Source organism: Lissotriton helveticus, chromosome 4_1 (genome assembly GCF_964261635.1).
Source record: "Lissotriton helveticus chromosome 4_1, aLisHel1.1, whole genome shotgun sequence".
Taxonomy (NCBI): domain Eukaryota; kingdom Metazoa; phylum Chordata; class Amphibia; order Caudata; family Salamandridae; genus Lissotriton; species Lissotriton helveticus.
The window spans coordinates 1,654,359,535-1,654,376,103 of record NC_136063.1 but is presented as its reverse complement, the minus strand read 5'-3'; the positions used below and the strand labels follow the sequence as shown (position 1 = coordinate 1,654,376,103).

Below are 16,569 nucleotides of genomic sequence, written 5' to 3'. Positions count from 1 at the left end.
ATTCTGGGACCCTCCAAATGCGTACCCACAAAATGAGGGGGCGCAGCCTCGCCAGATCACTAATGGGTCGAGTGCCCGTATCTAAAAGGAGTGGGAGGGATGGTGTGCTATACGGGAGGCCCATAAGATCTTTGTGGAATTTATTTTCTGATCTGGACAAGAAATCTACGTTCTGCACGCCCCACAGTTCTGCCCCATACAATGCTGCGCTCACCGCTCTAGCCCTATAAATATCAAGTACTGGAGCAATGGGTTTGAGAGACGAAGCACGTTGTTCCTTAAGGAGGGTTCCCACCACCCTGTTGTGGGTCAACAGCATCTTTTGATGGTGGGATTTCCAGCTCATGGAATCACAAAGGCGGATGCCTAAGTAATCAAACTCCTTAACCCTCTCGAGTGGGACGGAGTCCAGGGAAGGTGGATTGATAGACTTCTGGCGGGTTTAAGAACAAAAATTTGGTTTTCCCTGCATTGATGGCAAGTCCCCTTAGATCACAAAAGGTCTTAAAACTGGTAAGGAGACTTTGCAGGCCTGCTGGACTTTTGGAGATCAGGAGGGTATCGTCTGCAAATAGTAGGGTGGGTATTTTCCTGCCAGCCATGGAGGGTGCATCTGCTGGATGTTTTAATAGGTGCTCCACCACTCCGTTAACATATAAAGAGAACAGAGTGGGGGCTAGCACACAAACCCCTGGCGGACACCCCTATTTACAGGAATGCGTGATGTTTTTTGGCCCTGATTACCCCACCTGATCTGCGCAAAATTGTCTTCGTGAAACTTTATAAGCATATTAAGTAAATAAGGGGGAATGCCCTGAGCATCAAGAACACTCCAGAGGTGGGTACGTGGGACCAGGTCAAAGGCAGTCCGCAAATCTATAAAAGCGAGGTACAGACTGCCCTTGCCCAGTACAACCACTTTCCAGTAAATCATCAGTAACCGGAATGACTGTTCGATGGTCCCCATGCCGGTTCTAAAACCAGCCTGGAAGTCTGAGAGAATTTGCTTCTCCTCTATCCACTGTGAGACCCTTCCTAGGACTACCTTGCCTGCCACCTTCTGGGTGGAATCTAGGAGGCTTATGGGGCGATAATTAGCAGGGTCGTCCCGACTTCCTTTCTTGAAAATCGGGACGACCTCAGCGCCCTTCCATGAGTCCGGAAGGTTCCCCCCATACAAGCCAGTATTCAAGAGGGAAGCAATGAGTCTCCCCCACTCTTCTGGGTTGACCCGGAGCAGATCGCCTGGGATGCTGTCAGGTCCCGCAGCCTTGTTTAAGACCAGGCACTTGATCGCCCCCACTACTTCCTTAGGCGAGAAGAGGTTGTCCTCATTGGGTTTTGCATATTCGCTAAGGGGCTGTAACATCGTGCTAGTAGTCGGGCCCACTGGTTGAGAATAAAGCTGGAAAAAATGGTTAAACTATACTTCACCAGTTATATTACATGTTAGCTGGGAATCTGCGGGTTTGTCCCTTGCTCTCAGCAGATCCCAGAAACCCTTGGGGTCTTTCCTAGAGCTAGCCATCTTTAGGTCATTCCAGAACTGTGTCTCGTGCTCACTCCTTGCCTTCGATATAGCCCTTCTGTAGATTTTTTTAGCAAGTCTAATTTGGCCACCATCCTTAGCTTTAACTGCTTTAATTAACTCCCGTTTGGAAGAGCGGCAGGCAGAGGAAAACCATCCTGCGTGGCCCGTAGGCCCAGCTCTTGTGTTGCCCCTCAAGCCTGCTGGGCGAACCGTAAACAATTCGCCTAGTGCATCGGTGGTTTCAGAAAACAAGGTTGGAACGTCATGCTTACTATGGTCCTGAGAGTCTAAGCGCAACATAGCGTTAGACATTATGGATTTTATTTCTAAGATCTTTCCCTCACTAACGGCAATTTTGTTCCATTTCAGCCGCCTACCACAATTGGAGGGGCGTATTTTGTGCGTTGTTTTCCATGCATGTGGGGTCAGGGCTGGTACCTTATCCTTCCAAGGTATAGACAGGGTCAATGCTAAGGGATTGTGGTCACTGTCGATAGTTGGTAAGACCACCATATCAATTAGGTAAGCCCAGAGCCTGAAGTTCAGGAGTATATAATCAATGCATGAGGAATAGCCCACCCTGTTAAAGGTGTGTGCCCCAAGGGAATCAGACTGAGATCTACCGTTAGTTGCCCTGAGGCCATGTTCCAAGCAGAGGGCATTAAGATCTATGGCACTTTGGGTCCAACTTCTAATAGGTGTAAGAATGAGGGGGGTAATACCTCTCCTAACATCATCTTCCCCGGTGCCTAGTATATCCTCGCTAGCAAGTGGTTCGAAAGAGCAATTAAGATCCCCGGCTAGTAGAACAAAGGATTCTGCCTTACAGGATCCAAGTTCCTCATCAATTCCTGTGAGTGGAAGCATTGATGAGCCGCCCCTTGCCCCTCTGACGTAGATATTAAAAACCTCTAGCTTCCTCCCCCCAGACCACTTAATTGAGATTCTCTGGAGGTCAGGTGATTTAGTTGGTATGGTCCTGATGTTTAGACCCAGGGAGATGCTAGCCCAAATTAATAAGCCACCAGACGGACGACCTTTACCCCCAAGTGATTGAACCGCAGGCACAAAGTAGGTGGAATAGCCCACCTTGTGCCGCGGTTCCAGGCACCAGGTTTCCTGGAATAAGCAAATCCCGAAGGATTCCACAAAAGAGTTCCATTCGGGTATGTCGATGTTCCGGGCAAGGCCCGCTACATTCCAGCTGACCACCTTCAATACTGCACCGCCAACATCCCCTCTTACTGGCCCAGGGACAGTCACAGGGGGGTCAGAAGTGCAACTAGAGACCTCAGCCGTAATCGAAGGTAGTGAGTCTCCCTCGGTCACCATCAATGATAGATCGGGACTACTAACAGGGATGCCTTTATTACGGGTTGCGAAATCCAATGGCACTGTCACCCGCGTAGACTCGGGCAAACTACATAATGCATTGGCCGCAATTTGGGAAAGGTTGCTCATCGCGTTAGTAGAATGCTTTGGAGGAGAGTTGGAATCCAGAGTGCTATACGCTGTCCTCCCTGAGCCCAATCCTGGACTTACAGGTGGAATATTCCATAAGGTACCCCTGGGAGACATAGACTTAGTGCTCAACAAAGGGGGTATGTATTCAGGACCAGATGCGGGTGTCATTTTCATAGGGAGTCAATCTACCTCATCTAGGCAACCAAACCTGTTAAAGGTTGGTACCCCTTTCCACCATTTATTGGAGCCTAGCCAGCCATCTCTTGGCCCTCCCAGAACAGGGTTTCGGGCCAATGACCAGTTCCCCCCAAGGTTTGGGCTTGGCCGAGGGGGGTAAAAGAAGGTGAGTGGTCTGACTACAATAGACGAGTTCTCACCACCTACGTTCCATGAGCATATGTGTTGTGCCGTAAGTGGGTCTTCAAACGAGACGACAATACAATCACCTGGGATGGATTTGGGTGATGGGCCTACCCAGGGGACCCTTCACACCATTAAAATGTTGCTTCTCAGGTGATTGGGTAACGGCCTATTTGCATTCAGCCAATGAATTACCTTGTTTTTAAGGGACCAAAAATGTTCTTGGAATTGGGTCTCAATTACAGGAGCTCCAGCTAACACCACAACATAAGGTCTTGCATCTGGGGGGAGGTCTATGAAGCCCCCACGAAAGTTCTCTACGATTAGTGGACCCTGTGAGTTTGTTCGATGGGTCATAGTATTTTTTGTTCTCGGGGCAGTAGCTTCTTGTAGAGGTGGTATTAGTTGGGCGGGGTGTTGTTTAGGCGCCTTAACTGGGGGATTGGTGACTATAGGATCGTAAGCCTTTAGACGTGGTTTGGGTATTGGTTTAGTCGGGGGCAGTGCTGATGGGTCTACAGTTGGTGTCGCTACAATTTTCTCACCCCCCAGCGGGATGATAGATTCGCTTTGCTTTAAGCTAAGGCTTGCTAGCGTTACAATGCTCTTATCCATCTCGAGAAGATGATTTTCTATGCGTGAGAGTCTAAGTTCTAAGGGGGTTAAGAACTTTTTTAAGGTCTCCCATACTATTTTTAAGAATTCCTCATCGCTTCCCTCTACCTCACGTGTGGGTCCCCCGGTACTCCCCGCAACATTTTGTGGATGGTTCTCCCCTTCTGTAGTATCTAGCTCAACTATATCTATGATCGAACAATTCTCCTCGCCACTTAAACGTGCATCGGCTTGGACTCCGTCTCCATATACCCCGCTTTCTACCGCAGGCCTTCTATCGTTAAAAAATTGAGCCCTAGCAACTTTGGCCTTCTTCCTAGCGTAGGCAGATCTTGCATTGCGTTTCCTTTTTTGGACTATATTCTTATGGCTGGCACACACGTTCTTCCCATGCAACTCAGTGGTTTTAGGAATTCCTAAGTCTAGGGCAGGTGCGTTCATCGTGGGACACTGGTTAGCATGGGAAGGGGCCGGCCCTGGGGTAGTGACTTGCGCAAGTGGAGTTGTAGCTATAGTATGGTGGATATCCGCCTTTGTGATTAATGACCGCGGGCCAGCCGAGCGCTCGAGGGTTTTAGCAGATGCAATATGGCCCAGGGATGATTTCTTTGACATAGCTAGATCCTGGGACAATCTTCTAGCTGCGTCTAGTTCTATAGAGACTCTCTGCTGCATTTTAGTGATTTCAATATCAATGGCTGTGTTGGTCCTGGTAATAAAGTCATCGAGGGTCCCGTTCAACATCTTCCCTCCTTTAGCAGCCCTACTACGGCTTGCACGTGAACACATGGTTCCTGTTGGGACCGTTGAGGGCAAGTATACAAAATAACTATAGCAAAGCAGCAGGAATGGCGACAAGGGGGAGGCCCAGTCCAGTCCCTCCCGTCCTCGAACGGCCTCAAACGGCCCGCCCTTTGCCCGGGCTTAGCCCGGCGCCCGCGCGCGCGCGTCCCGTGTGCACGGGCAGGAAGCTGCTTTTGTGCTAGTGCTGTGTGGGCGACGCTTCCGGGGAGAGCGGGTCAGGTGATGGCTGTTGACCACGCAGGGGCTCCTGGACACTGGAGTCCCTGCTCTGCGCTCGCAGCCCCGTTTGTGCCTCCACAGCCTCAGACAGTCACTGGTGAAGCGGGACCCGCGGAGCGGGTCCGGCGAACAGTTGCTGCAGAAAAATGCTCCGGTGCTGGAAGGTGGCAAGGGTCCTTTCCCCTCACGGTCTCCTCGCTGAAGTAAGTTTCCCACCTATTGGAGGGAGAGGGGCTGATTTATCACAGTCCCGCACTGTGTGGGCGACGCTTCCGAGGAGAGCGGGTCAGGTGATGGCTGTTGACCACGCAGGGGCTCCTGGACACTGGAGTCCCTGCTCTGCGCTCGCAGCCCCGTTTGTGCCTCCACAGCCTCAGACAGTCACTGGTGAGGCGAACAGTTGCTGCAGAAAAATGCTCCGGTGCTGGAAGGTGGCAAGGGTCCTTTCCCCTCACGGTCTCCTCGCTGAAGTAAGTTTCCCACCTATTGGAGGGAGGGGGGCTGATTTATCACAGTCCCGCACTGTGTGGGCGACGCTTCCGGGGAGAGCGGGTCAGGTGATGGCTGTTGACCACGCAGGGGCTCCTGGACACTGGAGTCCCTGCTCTGCGCTCGCAGCCCCGTTTGTGCCTCCACAGCCTCAGACAGTCACTGGTGAGGCGGGACCCGCGGAGCGGGTCCGGCGAACAGTTGCTGCAGAAAAATGCTCCGGTGCTGGAAGGTGGCAAGGGTCCTTTCCCCTCACAGTCTCCTTTAATAAGCAAGCCACAGATTCCATATGGTGCCTTTTATTTATATATTGTAGGGCTGGCATAAATGATGATCATGCCCAAAAATTCAGGAGATTGAGGACAAATATTTTTATCCAAAAACGCCTCACTGTTCAATCAGGAGTAGCTTTGCTTTTGCTCAGTTAAGTTTGAGGACGCTGATGTTCATCCATAAGGCCAAAGTCTTTTTGGGCAGCCAAGTCAGCCCTTGGACTTTTGAAAACGTATCTAATCCTGGATCCTGTAGTAGAGACCCCTGAATGGGGAGCTGCTAGAACTTTTATACCATTGGGTGTAGGCCAGCGGTTCTTAACCTGGGGTTTGCAACACAAACTTGCGGGATCTGCAGCTGTTTATAAAATTAAATATTAGTAGATTAAAGTATAGGTACACATAAAAAAAGCCAAATTGAGAGTTTACAAAAATTCCATATATGTGAAGAGATTTAAAATTGGAAGCTACAAATTAAATTGTAATGTTTTTGCTTTGCGAGAGCAGCACTAGTACATCAAATGGAATCTAGTAAGGGCTATTGGTGGCCTCAACTGAAGCAGCAATGGTAAGCGCTGACAAGGGGGAGCATGCATTGGAAGCAAAAAAAATAAAGTGATATGCTAGAGTCTACCATATTTCTTACTATTTCAGAAGTAAAACGGGATTTTAAAAAACCTCCAACTGATACATTAAATTATCGATGTTCACGTATTTTTTGTTTTTGAGTTAAATCATTTACATAACTTGTTTATCTGTTTGATGGTCATTTTTTTGTGTGAAGTGTTTTGAGATTCAAATCATAGAAAGTGCTTAGCAGGGGTCCCCGGCTTCCCGCAGTGATTCACGAGGTGTTCCACAGAAGTCAAAAGTTTAAGAACCGCTTGTTTAGAAGATATAAAAATACTAGTGGGCCGGACAGGAGTCAGACACTTCTGCTCAAATTAACTATTTTCATAACACTGACAGAATAGCGATCCAGCACAATATATAATAGTGATCTGAATTTTTCTCTCTGATCATATTTGTGCAGGTGGAAATTACAAATAATTCATGATTGAACCCAGTTCCCTTATACCACTGCTCACGTCACCTAAATCAAGAAGCCGGTCCCCCGGACGATTCCATCTCCATCCCTCCAGGTGCTGGTGTTCACTATACTGCAACCTCCTATCATGGAAGACAACTCGTATTATACTCTAGGGAAGAAAAAAAATAACAAATATCAGTGCTGCCATTGACAAACAGGTCTTAAAGTTATCCTAAAAAGAACAGAGCGTTTAACCGTCTCCCTCAGCAAGTATTCTGCGCAATTACGGAAGAGTAACAGTAGCATCGACGGTGCTGTCAATCACAGAGTTGATGCAAAATGTTTTTCATTACATATTAATAGTTAAAGTACTTTTTAAAAATGAACGGTTGAAAAGTGAGAATGAAAAAATTACATAATCCCCTTTAGAAAAGGTAGAGATGTTTTGAATTGTACTCTCTTTTTGAAACGGTTGAAAGTAATGTAAGATAGGAAGTCATTATTACTTAGGGACGCGATCAGTAATATTTGTCCATGATGTAACTTAGCGGGTGAGTTTGCAGTGCTAAAGAGCTTAGTGTTTAAGTACCGTATACATTTCTTTAACATAGTTTTTTATGTTTAATGCTAAAACTCCTTTGTTAAAAGGTGTTTCAGTTCTACTCCTAGGTATGCCTGTTCACTTCTTCCTGCGTAGCGCCCTAAGCATGCATATCCAGGGCAAAACAGGTTACTTACCCACTAAATAAAGATCTCCCAATCAATTGCTGCCTTACAAATCTACGCTAATGCCAGGAGGGTCACATACCCCTTCTTAAAGATTCACAAATGTTGAGAAGCCAATCACATCTGCCCGCATCCACTCCAGCACAGCTCTGTTTGTCATGGTCCAGGTTCCAGATGCGTTCACTTACCTAGAAGGTCGAACTGCTCCACTACACAGCCCAGAAGCATGGCAGTGGATTTTGGATCCAGACACAGGAACATTCCAGGGAGCACCTATTCTGCAATCATGAGGAGCCCACACTTCAGGATTATTACCTTTTCTTCTGGAGGAGTACACTCTGATGCCAGCCAGAGCTCCAGGACCGGGGTGCCACCTCTTGGAGATCAGGGACTCACTCCAGCAGAGCGTAGATGGGTCCAGTTGCAGAAGGTCAGCTGGGCAGTTGTAGGGAGTGCTCTGAAGTTTATTCTGTCCTTGTAGCTTACACAGGAGGTCAGCCAACTGACCCTTGGAGTCACTCTGGTTAGCCTGGGATGAAGGCAAGCATGTCCAATCTGACTTCGCAGACAACAAGGCAGTCCTTCAAGCAACAGGGCGATCCTCTGGCAGCAAGGCAGTCCTTCTGCACTTTCACAGGTTCAGGGGTGTTCTGCTGAGTGGCATAGGAGGTCCAATATTTATACCTGGTGCCAGCCTTTGTGTTGGGGGAGCCCTAACCTACCCCCCTCCACAGCCCCACCCTTTGGTTCTCGACTCTTTGTCTCCTTCTCCTCTCAATGCTCCAAATGGTCTGGGGGTGATAAAAAGGCAGCGCTGGCCTGGTGTCAGATTCTATTGTGTGTGCAAGAGGCAAAGCCCTTTGAAGTGTAAGTGGGGTTGGGTACAATCCCTACCCATTCACCCTGCCAGGATAACCCACCCTCTCCACACCTAAGTCCCCTGTTAATGTCTGGAAGCAATACACAACTCCCAACAGCAGAGCTATTCATGGGCATGTGGCCAAGAACACTGGCAGAAGGTGCAAAATGGTTGAGACAAGATAAAATAGTTGAAAGAAGTTGGCCTATAGCACTCCTTTTCTTTTTGTTTTAATGATCTACGGTGATCTACTGTAGGTTAGTTCCTCGAGTTCGAGCGTGCTGTTTGGTATCGTAGGGCTGCCTTTCCCTAGTTCTGTAATATCTTTAAATGGGGGTAGATGATAAAATATCATCACCTAACCAAGCGCACAGCTGTATATTGATTTTCCACTATTCGTATTTATTCAAAAGAAATTCAAATACTTGGGTTGCTTAGCAATTATCTCTGTTTATTTTTCTATTGAATCATTTCTTTGATTCTTTACTTGATTCTTTTAAGCTTTCATGCTTGTATATTGTTATTATTTATTTTCATATAACCTTTTTGTTTGTTACTTATATCCAATAATTAACATGTACATTGCAATTCATACACAATCAATACATAGTGAACGGCGATTGCTGATTGTGATAGGCCCGATGCATTTCGGGACCGGTGTCCCTTCTTCAGGGGCCACTGTAAAAAGTAACAAAAACATTGTGTCATTTATATATATTATTAACATTATTTGCGTCCACAGCCCCACCCTATGGTTCTCGACTCTTTGTCTCTTTCTCCTCTCAATTCTCCAAATGGTCTGGGGGTGACAAAAGGCAGTGCTGGCCTGGTGTCAGTTTCTATTGTGTGTGCAAGAGGCAAAGCCCTTTGAAGTGTAAGTGGGGTTGGGTACAATCCCTCCCCATTCACCCTGCCAGGATAACCCACCCTCTCCACACCTAAGTCCCCTGTTAATGTCTGGAAGCAATACACAACTCCCAACAGCAGAGCCATTCATGGGCATGTGGCCAAGAACACTGGCAGAAGGTGCAAAATCGTTGAGATAAGATAATGCCAACTTTCAAAATGTGGGTTTTTCAGAATTGTGAACTACAAAATTAGACTTTACCTAAGTTAAAGAGGATTTAAAATTATAAATAAAGGGTCAGGTAATATAATATCAATTTAAGAGGCAAACTTTGGTGCCATATTTGGATAAATTATTTCGACTTGACCCCTACTGGTCCTGTCACACAAGATCGTCTGTTGACCATTTACTCGATTTCCACTTGATGCTGCACTTGGGTCAGCGGATGGGGAAATCATTGGAGGCCGGGTTTGTTTGTGTGAAGTAGATGGAGGATTCAGAGAAAGCCACTGAAGGGAGCCTATCTTCTCCTGTATTATAGTCCTGCTACAAACCTACGAGGAATCCTTTCAGACCCCGCTTTCTGCCATCTTGTGACATACAAATGATTGCCAACATCCAAAGACCACACCCGAAAGGGCATGCCCTGAATCATGAGAACCTAATTGTGATCCTGCCCATCCCAGATAATGCAACCCCTGTCAACAGCTGCAGGGGTGACACTAAAATATATGCTGCACAAGTGCAGGTCTGAGACCAAACATACCACAAACATAGCTAATGCAATCCCAGCACACGAGCTAGACATTATATTGCTGCCTGAAACATGGTTAAATCACTCCTCAGCCCCTCCAAAGAATACCCTGGTACCATCTACACAATTAAACTACTTAATCATTCTCTTTGGCAGGGTGGTAGGATTACAGTCAGTCACTGATCCTACTGGCATACAGCTTCAAACCCAAACACTGGGTAAGAGGTTGCAAACCTAAAACAGGAATTACCAATCTTACCTTTGCCCAAAGAACTTCACACCATCAAGAAAACAGTAAAATGCACAGGATCCAATGGATGAGTGCAACCAGTCTATGACTCACATTATGGGGGTAGTAGCCCTCTACACCTCAAAAAGCACAAGAAATTGTCCCACACCTAGTACAATATCAATGTCAGAGTTTCTTATATAGCGCAACTTTTCACCGTAAGGTCTCAAGGCGCTTGCAGCACAAGGAACCGGAAGGAGGGTGACAAACAGAAGAAAAAAATAAATTAAACAACACAGGGGGTCCTACTTGGGAAAAGCCAGGTTTTCAGTGCTTTACGGAATTTCTGGTGCTCCACGATGGAAAGGAGGTGAGTGGGCAGTTTATTCCAGAGTGTGGGGGCCAGGTAGGAGAACAAGCGTTGGCCATACCTAGAGGAACGCACACGGGGTTGTGTCAGCAGAAACTTATTGCCAGACCTTAAAGGTCTTTTCGGAACATACCAAGTAAGTTTTTTTTGGAGGTAGCGAGGGCCTTTACTGTATAGTGCGTTGTGGGCCAAGCTCAGGATCTTAAATTGAACCATAACTTAAATGAAGAAAGGGGAGACTCAGACTAGCAGAGAAGATATGGAGGCAAGAACCCTCCTATATGCATGCTAGACAACTCTGGGAGTTACGAAATACCTATAAGAAGCTGATATGGAATGCCAATTCTTCAGATCTCAACTCAAGAACGACAAAACCCAGCCTGGAAATCTCTTTCACATCGTCAAACAGCAAACCAGTGCCAACACTTCAACCATGATAGAAAACAGTTCAGCAGAGAACTACAAGGCATTTTTGTCCTTCTATGAGGAGAAATTAAGGGAAATTGAAAGCTTTATCGCGAACAACAGAGAAGTTACAAACTATGCAAGTAGTTACCTCAAAACCCTATACAGTATCACAATAGCCACGAAGGTTCTAGCATCAAACCAACCCTCTAACCCCTAAAAACAATACAACTTGATGTGAATTCAAAACACTCAATGAAGATGAGACCTAAAGATCATGGCTTCACTGAAACTCTCCTCAGATTTGACAGACCCAATCCACTCAGTAATCACTAAAATCTCAGTCCCTTCTTCTCCCCCCTTTGGACGAAGATTGTTAATGCATCATTAACCCAAGTAACAATCTCAGACTGTCTGAAGATTGGACAGGTGGCATAATTCCTAAAAAAAAAAAAACAGATTTAATCGGATCGGCGCCAGACTTTCCACAAAGGTGGGTGAACCTTTCTTTTGGAAAGGGTTGTAAAGATTTGGCCAATGTTGAATATCCCCTTTCTCTTAGAAAATACTAGAAAAATGTGAACACAATTAACTCAAAACATTAAACAGTTCGACCTGCTCAGCATCTTAGACCAGGCCATAGCACAGAAACAGCCATTTTATGCATCATAGAGGACACACTCAGTCCTGGACCAGAACAACTCCTGCTTACTCAAACCTCCTAGACCTGTCCTATACCTCTGATACAGTCAAGTATAGACATCCACTAGGAGGCCGCTAAAGGACGTGCACGCAAGATGTCCTCATCGGTGTGAGGCTCCAGCTGTCCGGTACTAATATCCAGCATTATCCTTCTCCGTGATACACAGCGGCTGACTCAAAGAAAGGCTGCATTGCTCTATACACTGTGGGATCTCCGGAGCCCCCTTTGTCAGCTGCCCCATTGTCCCTGCCGGCACCATAAACCAAGGGTCTCCCCACAAGGTGCCTGTGGGACGAGTTCTGGAGTGGCACTACGAGGTCAAAGTGAATTTGAGCTTGAGGCGGCTGAGGCTGAAGCTGGAAGGGGCCGTCGTGAGCAAGCAGCACTGTATGTAAGGTCAGGAGCAGTGTGGGACGCCCGCGCCACCGAACGACGGTGCCCGATCAATAAATGGGGCTGCGAATAGCCGCGACGAGTCGAGCTCAAACGGGGGAGGACCAGGCGGGAGAGGGGGGACTTGGAGGGGCAGCAGACTGCAGGGAGTTCCCCCCCGGGCTTTTTGAGAGGTGCAGGGGGGGCATTTTGGCATTGGGCTGGTTAAATTTATAGCCCAAAAGGAGCCCAAGCATAAATGCTTTGGGCTCCTACTCCCAGCCACCATTTTAGGTTTGGTGACCTGGTGGCTGGGAGCTTAGGCTTGTGGAATTTTTTGTGCTTGCTAATAGTTGTTAGTTTTAAGGAATTAGCGCTATATTTCTGAATGGCTGGCGAGGATTACCATGTTTTAGAGGCCCTTCGGCTCCTGAGCGAGGCGGGCCGGATGGACCTGGTGATTGGGGAGGTGGCAGGGCCGTCGCGACCTGCTCGTCAGGCCTCTGCGGGCGTTGCAGCGGCGGTGGCTGCCTGCACAACTCAAACGCCCGCAACTGTTTCAGGTGAGTGAGCGTGCCGCCCGCATATTAAAAAGGCGGCCCCTGCTCGTGTGTTGCAGCCCGGGGTGGGGGGGAGTGTGTGGAGGCGAGCGGTAGGGGCAGTGGGGGTGGTGAAGTAAACCGTCTGACTGAGCCCGCGGCAATGCTTTTGCCGGTTGAGAGTTCTTCTTCCTCCCCCGCTATGAGAGCGAAGCGTGGGGGAGGGCGAGGCGGAAAACAACGTTCTGCCTCACTGCCTTCAGCACATTTGGCGGCATAATTTTCGGAGGCCGGGCGGGTCGGGACTTGGCCGGGGTGTCTCAAGGGGGGGCGGCAGCACAAGGCATAAACATTGAAGGCAGAGAATGTCTCCCCCTTTTCGTGCGCTCGCCGGACTCAGCAGGGTGCATTATCGGCGCGGAAGGCAGCGTAGGCTTCCGTGCGTCAGGCTCTGCTACAGCAAAGAGGTTTTCCCCTGGGGTTTTATCGTCTGCTCACAGGTGTAGGCCAGAGACAGTGGCTGTTGACGAAGGGGAAGCAGGGGAGGGATTGATCGCTAGCCCTCTACTGTTTTCTCCCACATGTTCTTGGAAGGGTGAGATAAGGTCTGTTGGGGGGAGCTCTCTTGGGAAGGGCGAATGGGCTCAGGTGGGCGGTACAGTAGTCAGCAAAAGGTGGTTTCCTCACTGGAGTGTGGGGTTTTTGGGGCTCAGCTTTCTTCACGTTGGGTGGGGTTTGGGTGCTCCTGTCAGGGGGGGGAGGAACAGTTGATGGGGGCAGGGGTTAGACGAGCTGTATTAGGAAAGGCAGATGAGCTTTCAAGGGAGTTGGATTCTGCTGGGGGTGGTCCAGCTTGTGAGGGTTTGGATATTTTCCCTTCATGGGCGGAAGAGGTGCGGGGTCTCAGGGAGGGAGGCCTTGGAGGATTTTCATGGCATTGTTCAAAAAAAGGGTGCTTGTGGTTTGTCGTGCGCGGAATGGGGTCCAGAGGAAGGGAGCAGGCGGGGTTTGGGGGTACGTTGGATCTGGGGGGGTCAGAATTTGGGGCCTGCGTCTGCGGTGGTTCAGGCAATGCTGGAGTGGAGTGGGGAGGAGAAAGGGGGGAATCCCCCCCCCCGGTAAGTGTGGTTCAGGCGGGGGTTTTCTAAGGGTAGGCAGTCTAGGGATACGGTATTGAGTTGGCAGGAGGTGGGTTTTTCAGATAGTATTCAGGGTCCCAGCACACCAGTCCAAACTTTTTCTTTGCAGGGCAGGGAGCGTCGCAGTGCTGCAGACTCGGTAGGTGGGGTGCGGGCCACTTATGCAAAGGAGAAGGGAGGTTGAGGCCTTGCGCGGCACATTCTGTACCGGCGGGGGATCCCGTTGTGATGTATTCCTATAGGTTCTGAATCGATCCCCCTATTCCTGACCCTATTCTGGTTAAACAAACCAACAAGTTAACTAGCAGTCAGCCCATGAGGCAGAAAACCCCCATGATGCAGATACCGTTATCTGACGCAGTCACACTACGGCACAGGAACGTGTTATCTGATTAGGTCATAACGCTTGCGATCTAATTAGACAAGCGATATTCCTCCAGCCCCTGATAAGGCATACGGAGTTCTCATAACAAATCAAACCTATGACAACCTGGGCAAAACCCTGCGGCCATTGTTTTGATTTCACCGAGAACTTCAGCAAAAGAATGTGCTAACGAGCAAGTCGTATGACATCCTTATTGACGTATCTATGTCAATCCTTACGTCAATCTCGGCACCTTAAAGGTATAAATATTACCGATATTGCCCTATGCAAACACACGCGGTGGTGACGAGACGGAGCAGCCATACTTGCCGAAGCCCAGAGCAGAGCAGACCCCGCTGGCACAGCCCCGCCTTCCTGACGCGCTGAGAACGAGACGCGCTGCTTTCTCCTGCCGAGAGATCCAGCACCGGCGCTTCCGGGTAGCCCTCGCAGGCAGCCTGGAATATCGAGACCAGAGAGAGAGATACCATCCCTCATTCATCCTTAATTCCAGGTACAGAACTGAATAACCCCTCGCAGAGAATTCTTTAGTTATTCACTTGGCAAAAACAAACTTAACTTAAACTGTAACTTTCTATTCCCGCCCACGTATTAGGCTTAGGTCAGGTACACGGGGTAGGCGTATTTAGAAACACCAGTTGAGTACGTTTAGTCAAATGTATATGTGTATATATTATATTTTATTCATTTTAAAACATCTTATGGCTTAGAAACCATATCAATGTTTTTACAGTATTATTTTTTATACTTCTGCTTTTAATGTATGCACTTTACTTAACTATAAGTATTGCAATAATATCGATCCATTTCTCTTGTATGAGAAAAGAGACTGATCAATAAATAACATCTTTTATTGAACACGCCCGTCTCTTCCTTTTCTCTACATTCTGATGAGACTAAGAATGCACGTACTGACTGAGTAAAATAAATTGCCTTTTGTTCACACGACTCTCGAGATACACTCTTGATTAGGGGAGAGCAAAGTTGTCATGTTCTATGGTTGTCAGAAACTAAATCCCTTCTTGTCTAATCAGGGAAGTTAATTCCTTCCTGAACATTCGAGAAAGTTTCTAGTGAACTCTGAGCTAGCTGGCAAACCCAAAACTTTAAGTCTAATATCGTCAGTAGTAGACCTAGTTAACGTCTGGTCTAGGCCTTTACTATTGAAGGTATTATTCCAATGCGCAGAGCCTATTGGGATAATAGGAACTACACTACATGGCGCCCAACGCGTTTGGAAAGGGCGATAAAACTAACGTAAGGCATTTAAAGTAACTCAGTCGTGCTTTCTCACTCAGACCCCTTTTCTCCCATAATACTCCAAAGACGTCTGGAGTGGGTAAAAGGTTATATCCACCAGACCTCGCAGGAGGGAACTCCTATGTATGGTTCTTGGTATAGTCAACGTTGAAGGATACACTGTTCCAAAATATTGTGCATCTAATCTTTGTTTCCATAAGAAACCTGATCTGCAAACAAACAAAATAACCATCCTGTCGGTAAAATGGGAGACAGTGATGAAGAAAGAGAGGCAGTTAGATTAGCAACTGAACTCGCAGCAGCTGATGCTACAATACAGGAAGCTGACCCGGATATAATACTCATCCCGGTCATTAAAAGGAAATCTATAACCATAAAACTTATAGAAAATGGACTGACACCTAGAGGTGGTACAGTCATATTCGTAATTGAGGCACACGAATATCGGCAGACAGAGGTATACTATTCATGGATACATTTTCCAGCAGCAAATCCTGTAACAAAGTACTTCCACTATTACAAAATAGAGGAACCTCCTGAAACGTACACTCCTTTCGAGGAGGTGGAAGTACCACTCAAATTTCAAGAGCATTTGCTCTTATTTGATGGCGCCCTAAAACATAATATTCACATCACCAGGCTCGGTCCTTTAGGTAGACCAGGAGCAACGTGGCCGGTCCTAGCCGGATACACACCACATCCAGACATCGACGGGATGTCTGCAGCTAACCTGTTAACACAGCTAAAACAATTAATAAAAATACATAGACAATTAGTCCAGTATGTGATGCGGACTTCAACAATTCAGCCAGCGATTAAACTCCCACAGCTGACCCCTCACCAGGGGAACACAAATAAAATTACACCACAGAACATCCAGTCCTGCCTAGGTAAAGTACCGGCTAAACGGGAACAAATACCATTCTGGCTAGTGCAGAAAATCACCCAAATAGAGGCGGTGTTTCCAGACACCACCCCGCTAGAAAAGCACAGGATTCTGACTATCTGTCTTCCAATGGGAATCGCACCACACATTGAGGACTGTGACACTTGGGGTACAGTCTTTGCTTCCATTTACACAAAAACACACGGTGTTCCATCCATTTCGGGAATACCAGATGTGCTAAAACAAATTCAAGACGAATACGGTCCAGAACCCGCTTTAACTCTTGGTATGAAATTACTAAAAGACTTCAA

The 16,569-nt window shown here is 47.6% G+C and overlaps 1 protein-coding gene across 3 annotated transcripts in view; it reads right to left on the bottom strand.

The window, feature by feature from the left end:
* The window catches only part of UBP1 (upstream binding protein 1), a 550,328-nt gene that overhangs the window by 250,968 nt on the left and 282,791 nt on the right, over positions 1-16,569 (bottom strand). For all 3 annotated transcript variants that reach the window (XM_078688332.1, XM_078688330.1, XM_078688331.1), the window contains one exon: positions 6,848-6,953. In XM_078688332.1, coding sequence (XP_078544458.1) covers positions 6,848-6,953 — 106 coding nt within the window. The remainder of the gene's footprint in view (positions 1-6,847; positions 6,954-16,569) is intronic.